This window comes from Octopus sinensis, linkage group LG9 (genome assembly GCF_006345805.1).
Source record: "Octopus sinensis linkage group LG9, ASM634580v1, whole genome shotgun sequence".
NCBI classification, from domain to species: Eukaryota; Metazoa; Mollusca; class Cephalopoda; order Octopoda; family Octopodidae; genus Octopus; species Octopus sinensis.
The window spans coordinates 76,760,181-76,776,613 of NC_043005.1; the positions used below are offsets into that span (position 1 = coordinate 76,760,181).

A 16,433-nucleotide genomic window follows, 5' to 3' on the forward strand; every position below is an offset into this window, starting at 1 on the left:
CTATTGTGATTCTGTTGGTTAAAGAATCAGTGTGTGTCAAATTAAGACAAAGAGTTTGATGAATTATCAGTTTGGTCTACATGCAAACACAAACAATAAAAACACAAAGAAAAATAAGTAAAAAAAATTGAGATGTGATGAAAGAGCAGGGGATAAAGGTGATATTTGATGTACATATTCTACATTACAGTTAAGGGTGGATGTCGATGATACTCATAATAATAGGGTCTACTACCACAAGTACAAGACCACAAAGTTTTGGATGAGATTACAGTTAATTTGACCGTAGACCAACATTGCACATGGGACTTTGTTTTATGAACCCTCAAAATATTCGTACCCAGAATATAAACGAATGCGTTTAATTACAGAGCATATTGCTCATCACTTTGAATATTCTTCTGATCCACTACGCTCTTCAATAATCGATTCGATCAGCTTGCCATCCCCTCCCTTCCTCAATAATGGTTACAAGTCTTTGGAAATTTTAAGTGGGAAAATTCCAGTCAACTGCATTGACCCAAGTGCTTAACTGGTACGTGATCTATCAGCGTCGAAAGGATGAAAGGAAAATCTCGGAGGGATATGAACTCAGAAGCATTTCGTCCGACGCTCTAATGATTCTGTCTGTTTGTCTTTTCTTATCTAATAATGATAATAATTGCTTCAAATTTAGGCACAAAAGGAACTTTTTGAGGGGAAGGCTAAGTCGGTCGGTAAAACTCAGTATTAGATTGGTACTTTATTTTATCAATCTCGAAAGAACGAAAGGTAAACTTGACCATGGCGTGATTTGAGAACCTAAAACTCCGGAACAAATATTGCCAGGCATTTTTAGTGACTCTAGTTACTCTGTCAATGTACTTTTTTCTCTAAGGCTTCTTTCTAATTTTGACCCAAAGACAGCAATTTTGAGACAGTTGCAAATCAATTACACCGACTCCGATAATTTATAGGTCCTTTATTTTATCGAAAGGATGAAATGGATAGTTAATTTCGGCAGGATTTGAACTCACAACGTATAGAGTCAAAAGAAATATTGCTAAGCATTTTGTCCTACGTACATACGCTTCTCTAATAATGATAATACTGTTTCTAATTTAATAATGATTGTTTTTATCTAATGTTAGTAATTTCAATACTGATTTAATGTGGCCGGCAGAAGTAGCTTGCGTTCTGACTCAAACTCGTTGGCACAAAGCTTTTAACTCTCTGCACACCATATCAAAACTAACACTATATTTTGAAGGAAAGTGCCAGAAACTGGAGGTAGAATGTATAGCATTTTTTCTTTAATTTCTTTCTGTCTTGAGACTGCAGCCATGTTAAGTCACCGGCTCGAAAGGTTTCGGAAGAAAGTACTTATATATGTACCTACTCTTTCAGTCTTTGTATTTCAAGGATGCAACCAAATCGACATTGAATGCCAAACTTTGAAGGATAAAAGCAAAGATGCACACATTCCTATATGAACATGCACACACGTATCGTTGCTATAATTCAAAATCTCGTAAGTTCAAATCGTTGCTTTTTCAGAAAACGAAAAAGTATTTTCGCCATTCCATAGCAAAACCGTAGTACTAAAACATTGACAATTTTGATGTCTTGGCATCTGAAGTAGCTGGAGATGCGACAGTTTGATCAAAAGAACCGGCTATTGCAAGCCAAAGTTAATGTTGAATAAAATGCAATTGGCCAAATTTGGACAATGACAGTTTAACGTAATAGTAATGATATGCAACACACTTTTTTGCAGTTTCCGTGTAACATACATATACAAATGGTATTAGTTGGTTTTGTATCTGCAATTCAAACCATGCGTCCAAAGTGCAGTGCAGTGGGACAGAGCCTGCGAACTTCTGAACCACAGTGCCGTGTTTTTCTAAAATAACATCTTTGAAGAGAGGAAATGATTGAAACCTGAAATCGAAACCTTAAATGCAGGTTTGCTTTATTATAAGTAATATCATCAAATTAGATAAATCTGATAATTTTGAATATTTTTATAAAAATAAAATACAAATATTATAGGTGGTCAGTTCACTCGTTCTTGTTTATTTCCATGTAAACTCTGAGCGCGATCTTTCATTAAATGAGTTAGTATGAAGACGACAAGAAGCTATACCGGATATTATTATCAGGAAAAGTGAATCTGACCTTAGAAATTATACTACGAATACCATAGCAGACATGCTATAATATGTATATTAATATAATTGTTTTAAATTTATGCCGACGATATAATAAAACCATAAACAAGAACAAGGTCAGCAATAATAACAAAGAAATGATAAAATTATTTCCAAATAGAGGTATAAGGTCACATATTTTGGGAAGTAACTTTCATATAATTTAATCGCCTACTCTGTCCGGTTCCTATTTTATATGCCCCGGTCTCTTCTAACATTCGGTCATGTGCAAGCATTAAACGTTAGACGCTTGAATGATATATCATTGGGTTCAAAGAATTTTAATGTATGGAGAGTTCCTCAGAGTGGTTTGGGAGAAATTTTAGAATATTAAATAAGGCTTCTATCGTTTCCAGTCATTTCACTTCAGTTTTCAATGCTAATACAAATTCTAACATCCGTACGAAGTAAAAAGTGTATAGCTTTTACGAATGAGTTCGTTTTTCCAAGCATTTCAATATGGCGTTAAACAGCAATCAGAACTGGTTTACACGCTTTTTCCTGATATGCCGATTTTCCATTTCTTGAAGAACAATAATGAATATTTTCTATAGAACTATTTCGTTTTGTCATTTTATTTTATGGGGCATGAAATACAGTAAATTAAAATTCTCCTAAAAAATTAAACCGGACTAGTTTAAACAATTCAGCATCGTAGGGTATCAACACTGGTTAGCTAGTTTTGATGAGACGTGACGTAACAGGAACTTAAACAAGCAAGACAGCTCATCAAACTAGTAAGCAGTAGATTACATCCACTTTTCAGTAACGTTCAAGTTGGGTGAGTAAGATGCAAGTATTAACGATTAGAAAGACAGTGAAGGTAAGAATATTTCTAACAAAAGAAAGCATTGCAGTCGAACTCTTTCTTACATATGTGCAAAACCAGAAATTGAGGGAGGGAACACTCAACAGCAGCAGTAGTACATTATTTAATGGGCTCTAGAAAGATTAAAAGCAAGGTTAACCACTGCAGAATTTGAGCTCAGATGTAGCTGTAAATGTGCGAGGCACTTTTTCTAATGATCTACTGATTCTTCAAGTTAAATAATAATAATCCCTTCAGTTTTAGGCACAAAGCCAGAAACCTTGAGGAGAAGGGACTGACCGACATCATTGAACCAATACTTGTCTGGTAGTTTATCTTATTGATCCTAGGAGGATCAAAGGCAAAGCTGATTTCAGCAGGATTTGAACTCAGGACTACGGAGCTGGAACAAATACTGCAAGATTCTACTACTCTACCAACCACACAGATCAAATTGCGGAAGGGGGGTTATTAATTATAATGTTCATGCTTTACTCGAGAACATAAATTGTCATACGAAAAAGAAAGGGTTCCAAACTGAAAATTAAAACCGAACCACGGAGTCAGTCTACAGAAAACTAAGGCCTATAATGTAGTGACTACTTATTACGAATTGTTAATGATAATAAAGTATAGGGGTGATGATTATGAAGGTCATATGAAAATGATGATGATGTTGATGATGATAATAATAATAAATAAATAACAATAATAATAATATAATAATAATAATAATAGCAGTAATATTGTAAGGTAGATCATCTTACATGTGTAACTGTATCTGCTTCCTGTGAGTAGAAAAATATATATATGCAATGAATAAACAGGCGGGGGTTTATGGATATAATAGTAAAATGTAAGGGGTTTACCTGAAGTTAGGTAATCGAAGACAAAACGGCAAGAAAACCGATGATAGTAGAGATTGATGAGGAAGTTCTACAGGATGGTCACCTTTATGTTACAGATGCCGCTTATTTTGCATTGTTTGAGAGACGAAATGAGGAAATGATTTCGAACTGGATGCTACTGGTTATGAATAAGTATTTATTTCTTTATTGCCCACAGGAGGCTAAACATAGAAGGGACAAATAAGGACAGATAAAGCGATTAAGTTGATTACATCGACCCCAGTGCCTAACTGGTACTTATTTAATCGACCCCGAAGGGATGACGGGCAAAGTCGACCGCGGCGGAATTTGAACTCAAAACGTAACGGCAGCCGAAATACCCCTAGGCATTCCGGACAGCGTGCTAACGTTCTTATTTCTTTATTGCCCTCAAGGGGCTCAACACAGAGTAGACAAAAAAGGACAGACGGACGGATTAAGTATATTATATCTGTTTCTTTACTACCCACAAGGGGCTAAACACAGAGCGGACAAACAAGGACAGACAAACGGATTAAGTCGATTATATCGACCCCAGTGTGTAACTGGTACTTAATTTATCGACCCCGAAAGGATGAATGGCTAGGCATTCCGGCTGACGTGCTAACGATTCTGCCAGCTCGCCACCTTGGTTATGAATAAGTATTATGATATAGTACTCATATTACGACGAGGCTAATGTTTCTTGATTTGCTGCTGTACATCTATAGAGAATTTTTAACCTCTGTTTTGATCATATCCAAAGATGCAAATGTACTGCGGAAATTAAGATGAAAGGGTAAGAAACATAACCGAGAAACACAGAAGGAAATCGTATCAAAGTGTAATGACAATCAGGTTAAAAACTGACATGTCTTGTAGATACTATACTACTCACTTGTTTTCTCACTCTACGAAGAACTCGTGTAAATGTTAATTGTATCTCTTATTTAAAAAGTAAAAGTCTGTGCACATATACCATTCTTTTTGAATCATTAGATTACATCACTGGAGTGAGTTCGGTTCCAGAGGGAATCGAAATCTGCTTCTAGACATCACTGGTCAAACAAAACTAAGATCAAAGTGATTTTAGTTCTAACCACCTCGTCTCGTCCTTCTTTGTCTAATAAAGTAGACTGCGATATGAAGTAGCTGTGTTAGTATTTCTTGGAAAATGACGACTACATACAGCCCCCCACTCTTTAGTTTACCCAAACATAGTTTCTCACAGTGAGTGAGAATATTGATTTCTTTTTGATATACAAAGGGTTTCTTGAGGGAATTTATTTCACTGTATGTCTGGTGCCTGTTGCGTAGGACTAGAAGAATGACTCTAGGAAGTGGTGGGATTTGAACTTCGAGAAATATAGACCAACTGTTAACTATTTAATATAGTAACAATAAATCGTTTTAAACGGTGGAACTCGAAGTAAATGAAGTTACAAATAATAACTTGCAAATAATGGGTTGGAAAGCCGCTTGAATGGAAAACCCCGAAGACTTCAATAAAATATTTACATGATATTATTTTTAGTTTTATCTGTTTCGAGCGTGATTTGTACTTTACACACACACACACACTCTCTCTCTCTCTCTCTCTCACACACACACACATTCAGACATATAACCTGGCACAAAGTCAGCTACGTTAGCCAGTATATATTTGATACTGAATCGGCTCAGTTATATCCACGTTGTTTCATTATTGATTCTAGACGAATTCAGAGAAAGTTCCATCTTGGCAGGAAACTAAACACCACAATACATAAAGGGAGGCGCTCTATCGCCTCACTAATCTGTACCATTCTCTTGATATCAACATATATTATATTTTCAAAACGCAGATTTGAAAAATCTCAACAAAGAAGAAGCGAATAAAAACAGTCCCACTGCGTGGCACCTTGGGCAAGTGTCTTCTGCTATAGCCCAATGCCTGGTGAGTGGATTTAGTAGACGGAAACTGAAAGAAGCCTGTCGTATATATATATATATATATATATGTGTGTGTGTATGTCTGTGTTTGTCCCCCTAGCATTGCTTGACAACCGATGCTGTTGTGTTTACGTTCCCGTCACTTAGCGGTTCGGCAAAAGACACTGATAGAATAAGTACTGGGCTTACAAAGAATAAGTCCCGGGGTCGATTTGCTCGACTAAAGGTGGTGCTCCATCATGGCCGCAATCAAATGACTGAAACAAGTAAAAGATATATATATACATATATATATATATCTTTGTATCCTCTAACTATTATCTGTTTCACTCAATGGACAGCGACCATGCTAGTACTGCGTCATGTTGGGTTTGGTCGAACAAATTAACACCAGGACCTATTTCTTCAAAAGTTTGTTACATATCCTATCGGACCCTTTTAGTGGAACGTTAACTTAGGGGACATAAACAAGCTAACACCGCTTGTCATGCAATTACACACACACACACACATATATATATATTGTAATTTTTCTCTAGTTGCTCTGCATTTAAGAACTAGTTATACTATTAAGTATAGTAGTTATTTTACTATCCTGGAAGCAGACTGGACTATGATAATCTACGTGGAGCAGTAAACGTAACGGTAATATTCGTACATCTATTTCAGATACATACATATATATGTACTCACAAGCCATTGGTCGTCGGCTCGGGGCTACAGGAGAAATATATGCTCAAGGGGCTGTACATTGGGATAGCCCAAAACCAAATTGTTGCAAAGCGATACAAGCATGCCTCGGGGTTGCGAAGTAAAAACTGATCGACCATGTAGTTTTTACAAAAGAGGAGTGTATAATTTTTTGTAAGCACTGCATGGCCGAATGTTTAAACAGTTCATTTCCCACCCACCGGGTTACCTCATACCTTGTTAGCGAAATTGTCTATGCGTAACCTGTATGGAAGGTCGGTGTGCTGAAGGCTTTTTCACACACTGTGTTACATTGATTCTTGCTGGGAATTACGTTAATAGTACACAAGAGTGTCTAGTATTGAAGTATATACACTTTAATTCCGGAGCAGATAATTCAGTTAATAAAAACAACTGAATCGTGATCGTTGAGCAGTAATGGAGATAGATCAACAACCATTATTAACGTTAATAATTAATCTTAAGGAAAATATCCGTAATCATCTTCCAATTACAACATTTCATATAACATTTCATTCGAATTTGTTATGGCGTACTGGTCGTTTTAAATGTTAGATAGATGTAGTTAGATCCAGATCAAACAAACACTCACACATCCAGATAAATATATATATATTTATGGTGTGCGTGTAGTTCTACGAATATTGGAATAAATTTATGTTGTAATGTTTCGAAAGCATGTCCTTTTATCGCTCGCTTGCAAAGAGGCTTGGTTACACTAGATAAATCTTCTTTTTCTCTCTTACGCCCTCTCCCTGTCTTTCTTTAGAAATGTGGAAGAAGGTAATGATGTAGAACCAGCGGGCCTAACGTCACACATGTTACTCACTTTTAATTATTGGGTATTTTACACACAGACACACACACACACACATGTGTATGTATGTATGTATGTATGTATGTATGTGTGAATCCATGCTTCTGCATCACCTGTTATTCCCTATACCACTAGTACAACCAGACGAGCAGTAAAACCATGGAATTTAAGATCTTCGGACATTAAACGCACCGAAACTAAGCTTGTTGCTTGGACTCTGTGTCTGATGAGAGGATTTCCATGTTTATTTATTGTTTGTCCGTTTTCGTTAATCTCTTCCATGTTCCATTCATTTTGATTTTTCACTATATATGCCTCTATGTGTGTGTGCATGTGTGTGTGAGTGTGTGTGTGTGTGTGTGTGTGTGTGAGCTTTGCGATACTGGTCCAGCAACAAATCAGTACGTTACTTATATAATATTTGGCTTCATGAATCGTCAGTTCTCTGTCTTTTTGTCAACTGCCTCTACGAGGTTACTATGAGGTCACGTAGTTAAAGCAAGAATCTTCATAATGTACCTTATATTATTTAATTATCTATAATTTATGATATAGAAGAAAAGATGTCATTCTTGAACACTGGTGCTGCATTGTGTGGATATGACACGTAATCTACGCTGATTAAATTTTATGAGTTCTGAATAGGTAATATGAATTTACCTCTTTAATGCACACGAGGTGAAGCCTTGACTTTTAACATTCATAAACGTTGAATAGAGATGATCCCCATATGTCTCGCTTACCTTAGATTCTCAAATTTAAGGTTAATTTTTCAGTGGCAGTCCTGATGACTCAGTAAATTTTGGTGGCCGTCAAGCTGTTAAATCTACAGACACGAATCGCAAATAATGTGATTAATTTTACAAATATAGTAGCCACCAACTTCTAACGAGTTCCTGGTACGTGTCATTTAGATAACATTACGAATGAAGTAATATTCATAATATCTGTCTTCCTTATTAATTACTTCGAAAATGAAATTATAATTCAAATTAACTTAGATTTTAATGAACTAGAGCAAGTCTAACTATGGATACTGTGAAACTTTGAAGAAAGACTTTAACGCCACGTCTTTTCTAAAGGAATCTTATTTTAGTGCTCTTGGTATCTTTTTGCTTGTGTCAGCGTCAAAGAGCCATTATTCTGTAAAGTTTAACTTCTATTATATATACTGATAAAGCCATATGCTAAACTTTCAGTACATTAAGACAGGAGTATCCCTTAACCATGCTCACTTTTAAGTTATCCTCAGTTAATTTGAATGCAATGCAAGCTTATAATTTATCATATAATTTAGAGAGTTTTCGTTCATTTTTTCCTAGATTTCCTTACAACAGGATTATTCGAACTAGTTATCAAGACAGATTAAGATTACTGTTATAAATGTTTATAAAAAAAATCTGGTTTACTTTCGTCACTAATCTAATCCAACAAGTAATACATAATGTTTCTGATATGATTGGAAATATTAATTCCTTTAAGCTATGCACAAGTCGCTTTTGTATAAGTACAGTTGACTAAATCAATTCCAGCAATAAGAATCCGGTATATTTGTATATCCACAGCTACGTTATTCAACACGTCATTTCCTTATTTATAGGGTAGATTTGAAGGGGAATTTTGCTGCTATTTTTACCAGGCTGGTTGACGACATAGAATGTTCATAACAACTTATGCAGAAGAAGATGGATTTCGAAGTTAAAAGTTTGCAATATTTACTGTCGACTATATTACCACCCTTTTAAAATGCGCGTAAAATGTCTTACAACTCATTCGAGACATTCAGTCGCCATATTTTGTATCAAAAATTAGTTCTACTGGCGAAGCCTTTCCTTTTTTAAACCTCAAAATAAAATTCAAAATTGCTACCTAATGAAACGCATGTTAATTAAACAGTGTACAGACTGCTTCTAAGGTACTCGTTGATCCCAGATGATCGTGATCTTCGCCTGCAACAAAACACAGACATGGATAAAAGTTTTCGAAAAGACTAGTATTTGCCTAAGCGTTTAAGTCTTCCCTACCGACAGAAACATGTTTTGCAAAAAACAATCCGGTAAAATCGATACCAGTCTCATTGCTGGTATTTGCTTTAATACAAACAGCAAAGTATCTACTCTTAAGACCATATAATTCCCCAAAACGACCGCCATGCATCAATATGTTTTGTTCGATCAAGAAAAGGTCGGGAACAAAATCTGATACCTGTAGGATTGATGCGGAGGAAGAAAAAACACTTCGCAATATTCTATTCGAAACCGTACCGATTCTTCTAACTATCACGCATTATGTAAGACTCCAATATATACATATATAGGTTTAAATGCACGAAGAGTAAATTAATTATTCTTTTAGGAAATCCGACTTCCTTTCGACAAGATTTGCTGCGAAGTCAAAAAAAATGTGCAACGAAACACATAATGGAAACATTTGAAAGGGGTTTCCTAACTGAAGCTATTCTCTAGGTCTGCTGCCAGCTGCTATTAGACATGCGTAGAAACGATACAGTTGGGTACAATTCTCAGTGAACATGCCAATACAGAGAGCAATTTCTTTTGAAGAAAATTCAATTTCCACGAACATACTTACTTTTGTTAACGAAAAACGGAATAAATGTAAAAGAAAAAGACTTCTTTGTTACCTTTTTATTTCAAGTAATCTCAGTGATATCTATCTATCTATCTATCTATCTATCTATCTATCTATCCGTATGTATATATACACATATACAATCATTTGTAGATATCCTTATTCAAATAAAATCAAAAATACTTCTATGTTTGTGCTTACATCTCTGAGTATATGTGTGCAAGCTTATGTATATATATATATATATATACATACATACATACATACACACACACACACACACACACACACACACACACATATATATATATATATATATATCAATGCTTGTATGCCTGTACACTTTAATGATTATGGAATGCATCAAAGACCTACGACAAAAAGATCGAAATGCTGAACGTGTCATTAACCAAAGAGGACGAATGTTTATGATTTGAATATGTGTGTGAGCGTGCTTATATACATGCACACACACGCACACACATACGCATATGTACACATGTGTTCATATATATGTATGTATATATGTATATATATATATATATATATATATATATATATATATGTATATATATATATGTATGTATATATATATGTATGTATATATATATGTGTATATATATATATGTGTATATATATATATGTATATATATATATATATATATATATATATATGTATATATATATATATATATATATATATATATGTATATATATATATATATGTATGTATATATATATATATATATATATATATATATATATATGTATATATATATATATATATATATATATATACTTATAACAACGTACATTATATGATATATATATACGTCTCAATACCGCTCGGTCTGTCTGTCTGTCTGTTTCTCTCTCTCTCTCTCTCTCTCTCTCGATATATATATATATATATATATATATATATATATATATATATTTATATATGTGTGTGTGTGTATAAAAAAAACGAACGAGAGAAGGGCGACAGACAGACAGACAGTCAAACAAACAATCATTCAGAAGTGCACGTACAGTTATTTTAACTACTAGATTGTTAAAAGTACATTTCCTATTCACGAATGTTTTTCTGATTTTCCTCTTTTGTGTGTATGTGTAACATGAAATCAATTCTATAGCTAAATACCCTTACAACAAGCAGTACTATACACTCAATCTTTAGTAGCTTTAGAAGAAACTATAGTAATAGATAATGACTCTGGATTTAAGTAGTTTTCAATTCAGAATATACAAACAGTGTCGTGGGTTGATTATTGTTATTGTTGAGGAAACAGGAATGTTTCTCGTTTTCATTTGAAATAATTCAATGAAAATTGTTGGAGAATCAGTTTGAAAATTTCCTTTCGTAGCGGAACTAAGCCTATCAATCTATAAGAAGTGTAAATAAATAATTGATTTAAATTCTAAAGTAAATACAAGGGAAAGGTGTAATTTACTATGTTATATCAATTACTTATTTCAAATATATAGATATGTATTTCATAATTTTTCTTTCGCAAGAATTCTACAATGAATGAGTAAGGGAAGCGCAAGTTACAAAATTTGATTTCAAACTGAAAATGGTTAAATTGATTTATGTCACTAATGCTTTTGAAAAGAAAAAAAGAGAGAAACTTCTGGGACACGCTGTTATCTTTCTATCTTTTTTAGGTTAATCTTGTTTTTATATCAGGAAACAACAGTTAATTTTGTTTCCAGATTCTTTCAGACAATAACAAGTGAAATTTCCATGGGTTCAAGCACTAGCTATGCTGACATTTTGATGGAAACTATTTCAGTTTATTCATGTTACAAAGTATTATGTTGTTTTTTTTTTTGAAACGTATAAACGTCACGCGTCCAATTTTCCTTTTCCTGTAAGACATTTTTCGAATCTAATGAGATTCGCAAAATGTTTTTTCCTGGAGCTTATCATCAGCGTAGGCGACTCCATTAGACTTCTGGCTGTTTATGCCTCGACTGAGGAAGAGCAGCCAACATACTTGACAATGTTTCGCTCGTTAATGTGTATTAACGAATGTAATGACATCTTTGATGCATGCTGAGAATTTTGAGAAAGCAGCTTCTGGAGATGGGGATCTAATAACCCCACACATTTTTTGAAGCTGTTCAAACTAGAAGGTAACGAAAGCATTTTTCAAATGTGTTAATAGGGACTTACACAATTTGCATTAAGGGATCCTGATTTAAGTAGACACATTAATTATTATAGAAGGGGGTGAAAGATAAAGTAGCATTCCATAGTTTCGGTCATTCGGCTGTTTATACAAGTTTAAATTGAGAGCCTCAAGTAAAACAGAACGCATGGCACTTAGAAAGCGAAACAGTATAAAAGATGTCGCTGCTAAATCTATCTATCAAAACAATGTGTAGAATAGCTACATATATATCACACCTTACGTGTAAACATCGTTTACAATCAAGATACTACAATTAAAATCACAACATAAAACGCAAAGTGATAAAGCCCTGGAAGGGTAAAATGAATCTAGAATTCTTGCTAGTCGCTGCAGAACAATATTTCGGCTCCCTCCGATAATGGCTGTGCTTTTAACACACCGAGTCTATAAGAGATTTTATATCGGGCGATAAATGTCATATCTTGCCTGCTAAAGGTACATATCCGTTGAGTATAGTACATAGATGTCTATTCTAATTAATACTGCTTCCATTGCGTGGACGAGTTACTGTGCTCTGAGCTAAAATTAATTTTGTTTATAAAACAAATTGAATATCATCATCTAATTCTTTTCAAATACTCACATCAGTGCTAGATATCCTATAAAATTCTCCCAAGAACTGAAATGTTATCAGTACGAAAATATTTATATATAATCTTTGTATATTGGGGCTTTTGAGCGGGATTGGCTCCTCCACTTGAGAAAATTCTTACTGGCCCACAACTGCAAGTTAATGCGCTGTTTATCTTGATATGTAGTGACCATGTCACACATATATGGTTATGATGTACGCTTACCAAATCTGTGCTCATGATGGGTATATTAAGCTTCGTATATTTGTACCCCAGAGTCATTTTGATGGTATGCGCTGCTCCCTCACTCAATAATAGTTACAATTATTATAATAATGGTTTTTAAAATTTTGGCACAGGTTCAGCAAGTGCGAGGAAGAGTTAAATCGATTACATCAGCACTCTTACTTGGATGGTATTTAAATATTCGACTCGTGATGGAAAAGCAAAGTGGAACTCGGCAGAATTTGAATTAAGAAAGTAAAAAACGGACGCAAAGAATTTTCCTCCTGTGTGCTAACGGTTCAGCCAACTCGTTGCTGTAGTAGTAGTAGTAGTAGTAGTAGTAGTAGTAGTAGTAGTAGTAGTAACCACATTGCTGTCGGCTACGATGATGGTGTTACCATGATTCTGATGATCATGATTTTAATGAATGTGTTCAGTTTGCCAATTATTAATGCCTAAATAATGCAATATTTCCTTGGTACATCATTATATCAGGTCTAGGAAAAAAAAGCATTACGAGCATTACGACATTTTATTAGTATCAATCGTCAGTGCATTTCATATTTGTAAATAATGATGCTGTACGCCATCAATTTACCCACTGCGATTATTTAGCGATCAAGTGATAAATGGCATTTTAGAGATCATTTTTCCTCATTTTCTTAGAAAATCCCCCACCAAAGTTTGAAAAATAAAATGAGAACTAAAATACAAAACGAAAGGAAAATAAATCGTTGTATGACAATATTTTAGACATAATGATTGTGTTTTACAACAGTGTGATAGTGTGATAGGGTAGCATAGCATTTCCATAGACGTTAGTAATAAAATATTTCGTTACAGCATTTCAGGAAGGATACAAATGGAAATGTGGTTTCCAAGCATACTACAGTAAGGAAGGTTTTACAAGGAGATAAAGGTAGAATAAATAGTGAGTTATCATAACACTGCATTCATAAAATATTATATTTTAACTCACCATTCGGAGTTTCTCCATTTCGTCGTTCATCCTAGTAAGGATACTTGATTGCCTCATCTTCTCCTTTTCGAGAGATTCGATAGATCTACGCAACATACTGATCTCGCCCTCTAAATCAGCAAGTTGTTGGTTCTGCCTAGCAATCTGTTCTTGGTCACTTTGGTGGAATGAACGCAATTCTTCCAGTCTGGAATAAAATATAAGAATAATCAGCAAGTTGTTCTATAATACATATATTTACATGTATATTTAAGTTTGATTTCATACAATATTTTATGAATAAAACTCGTTTCATCAAAGTCGTCTACATTCTTAGAAGCATCTACCTTGATAACTTTGAAGTCCAGTGTAAGCCACATGTAAAACTATACACATGATGATTGGAGAACATTTAGGTTTGTATACCGTTAATCTTCGAGTATAGTCCGCGCTTGAGTATAATATGCAGGGAAGTTTTAGGTGGCTGTACCTCTGAAAAACCTAAACCTTTTGTATAACACGCACCCCTTCTCTAACTTGAGTCGTGCGTAATTAAGCCAGCAGCACCTAGTCGAACAAATACTTCCGCGGATGCTTAATACAATAATGGTGATGTTCTTAACTGTTATATGGTAATGTAAATATGTTTGCAAATTGTTTATGTTACATGTTATTCTGTGTTCGGAATACTTTTATTTTAATAAATGTTGCTTATTGCAATTTATTAATGATTCTTTTATGACTTCATTGCTTTCAGGCTTAGCTTAATGTATTTTCGCGCCCGACATCACAAAGTGCGTCTCAATAAACATTGCCGGACAACAAATAGAGACTCGGACATTGCTTAGAAAATATTTTTCATTTTAAACCTCGTATATAGTACGCACTAGGGGTTTTGACCTTTAAATTTTGGGGGAAAATGCGGATTATACTCGAGGATTTACGGTATTTATTTTACAACTCTTACTCATGTGTACAGATGTAAGTGTGTGTACATGTAAGCTATAAGATATATTTATCATGTAATTAATATTGATCATTTATATTTGCAAATTATGCTAATGTATATGATCAAATTATGCAAATTTATATAAAGAGGAAAGAAGGAAAAAATGTGTTACACAGAGCATTCGATGCATTTTAATAATTCGTAATCAACAGTTTACTATTTTCATGATTGATATAATGAATAAGTGACGTATTAATCTCGGAGAGAAATATTTAAAATCTTTAACGATTACGCACTAGTTTTAACCCCAGCGACTTGAATTAATAAAATAATCTTGATACTAATTGGCTGGCTTCCCTCACCCCGTCTACGCTCATTACTTAGTTTTTCACTGTATTAAGTAGAGCTCAGTCTATGACTAGTATTCGGATCACGTCTCAAGTTAGTTATCCAGTTTCCCGTATGATTCGTAGTTTCTCTTTTCTTTTCCTTTCTTCCTAATTATTCTTGAAGTCACTGCCCATGTTATAAGTGCTCCTTTGACTAAGCCACAACATAATAATAATAATAATAATAATAATAATAATAATAATAATAATAATAATAATAATAATAATAATAATAAAAGGAAAACATATGCCGCAACTATGTAAAAAGCATGATGAGAATATTTCAATATTTGCTTTAAATCCATTTTTAATATAAAGAACAAATATAATCATTCGCTCGGATTATAGAAAAAGTATTCAAAATAAAAAATCAACATGACAGATGATTTTCAATTTGTCTTTTGAGACATCTTTTGGAAAGAAAATTCTTATAAGATTTAGAAATTTGTTTAGGAATACACATTCTCTAGTAACATCTTTGAAAAAGAAAATGACTTTGCTATGGAGTGTTGGTATACAAGTTTAATTCGCGGCCCACTATTAAATGGTTAAGTGTTTTGCGGCTCATATTGTTAAGCTAGGTGTAGAATACTTTTAAGAAAGGCTTACAGACATTAAATATCTTTTCCGAGAGAACTCATAGAAATATGCTAATTTTTTTATAAAGTAATTATGTGTAATTTGTTTAATTATAACTGAAGTTTAATTAATATAAGAAAAAGTTTTACAGCTAGATCAATATGGACAATTTGTTATTTGGTGTACTGAATTTAAAATAATCTGAGGCCTTATCTTAGAAAACAATAACTTCAGGCAGGTAACTGTCTGTACTTATAATATATATATAGACAAAGGTTCCAAATGGTGCCTCTAAAATCTCATAAGATTGAAGGGATACATATTGTAATTTATTAATTTCCCAGACAAACAAGAAGCTCTATAGAGCCTGTGTCCAACTCTTGGTTACATTTTAATATAAGATCAAAAAATCATCCTATTAGACGCTGGACGACAGCACGTTGCTTTTATCGCAGAACTAACAAAATTCAGAACTGTATGGATTAAAGCTAGATAGATTCCACTGTCGAACGTTATGAGACTTCTCCATAGACACAAAACAGAAGGATTAAAGCATGATACGAAACATGATGATACGAAGGATGATACGAAACACAGTTCCTTCCACTGTTTGTCCTTTATCCTGCTGAATCAGTTACTCACAGCTTTTCT

At 34.0% G+C, this 16,433-nt stretch overlaps 1 protein-coding gene across 1 annotated transcript in view; it reads right to left on the minus strand.

Moving 5' to 3' along the window:
* The window catches only part of LOC115215374 (flocculation protein FLO11), a 102,758-nt gene that overhangs the window by 36,516 nt on the left and 49,809 nt on the right, over nucleotides 1-16,433 (minus strand). Inside the window, exon 2 of the mRNA XM_036506040.1 lies at nucleotides 13,887-14,073. Within this exon, the coding sequence (XP_036361933.1) occupies nucleotides 13,887-14,073 (187 nt within the window). The remainder of the gene's footprint in view (nucleotides 1-13,886; nucleotides 14,074-16,433) is intronic.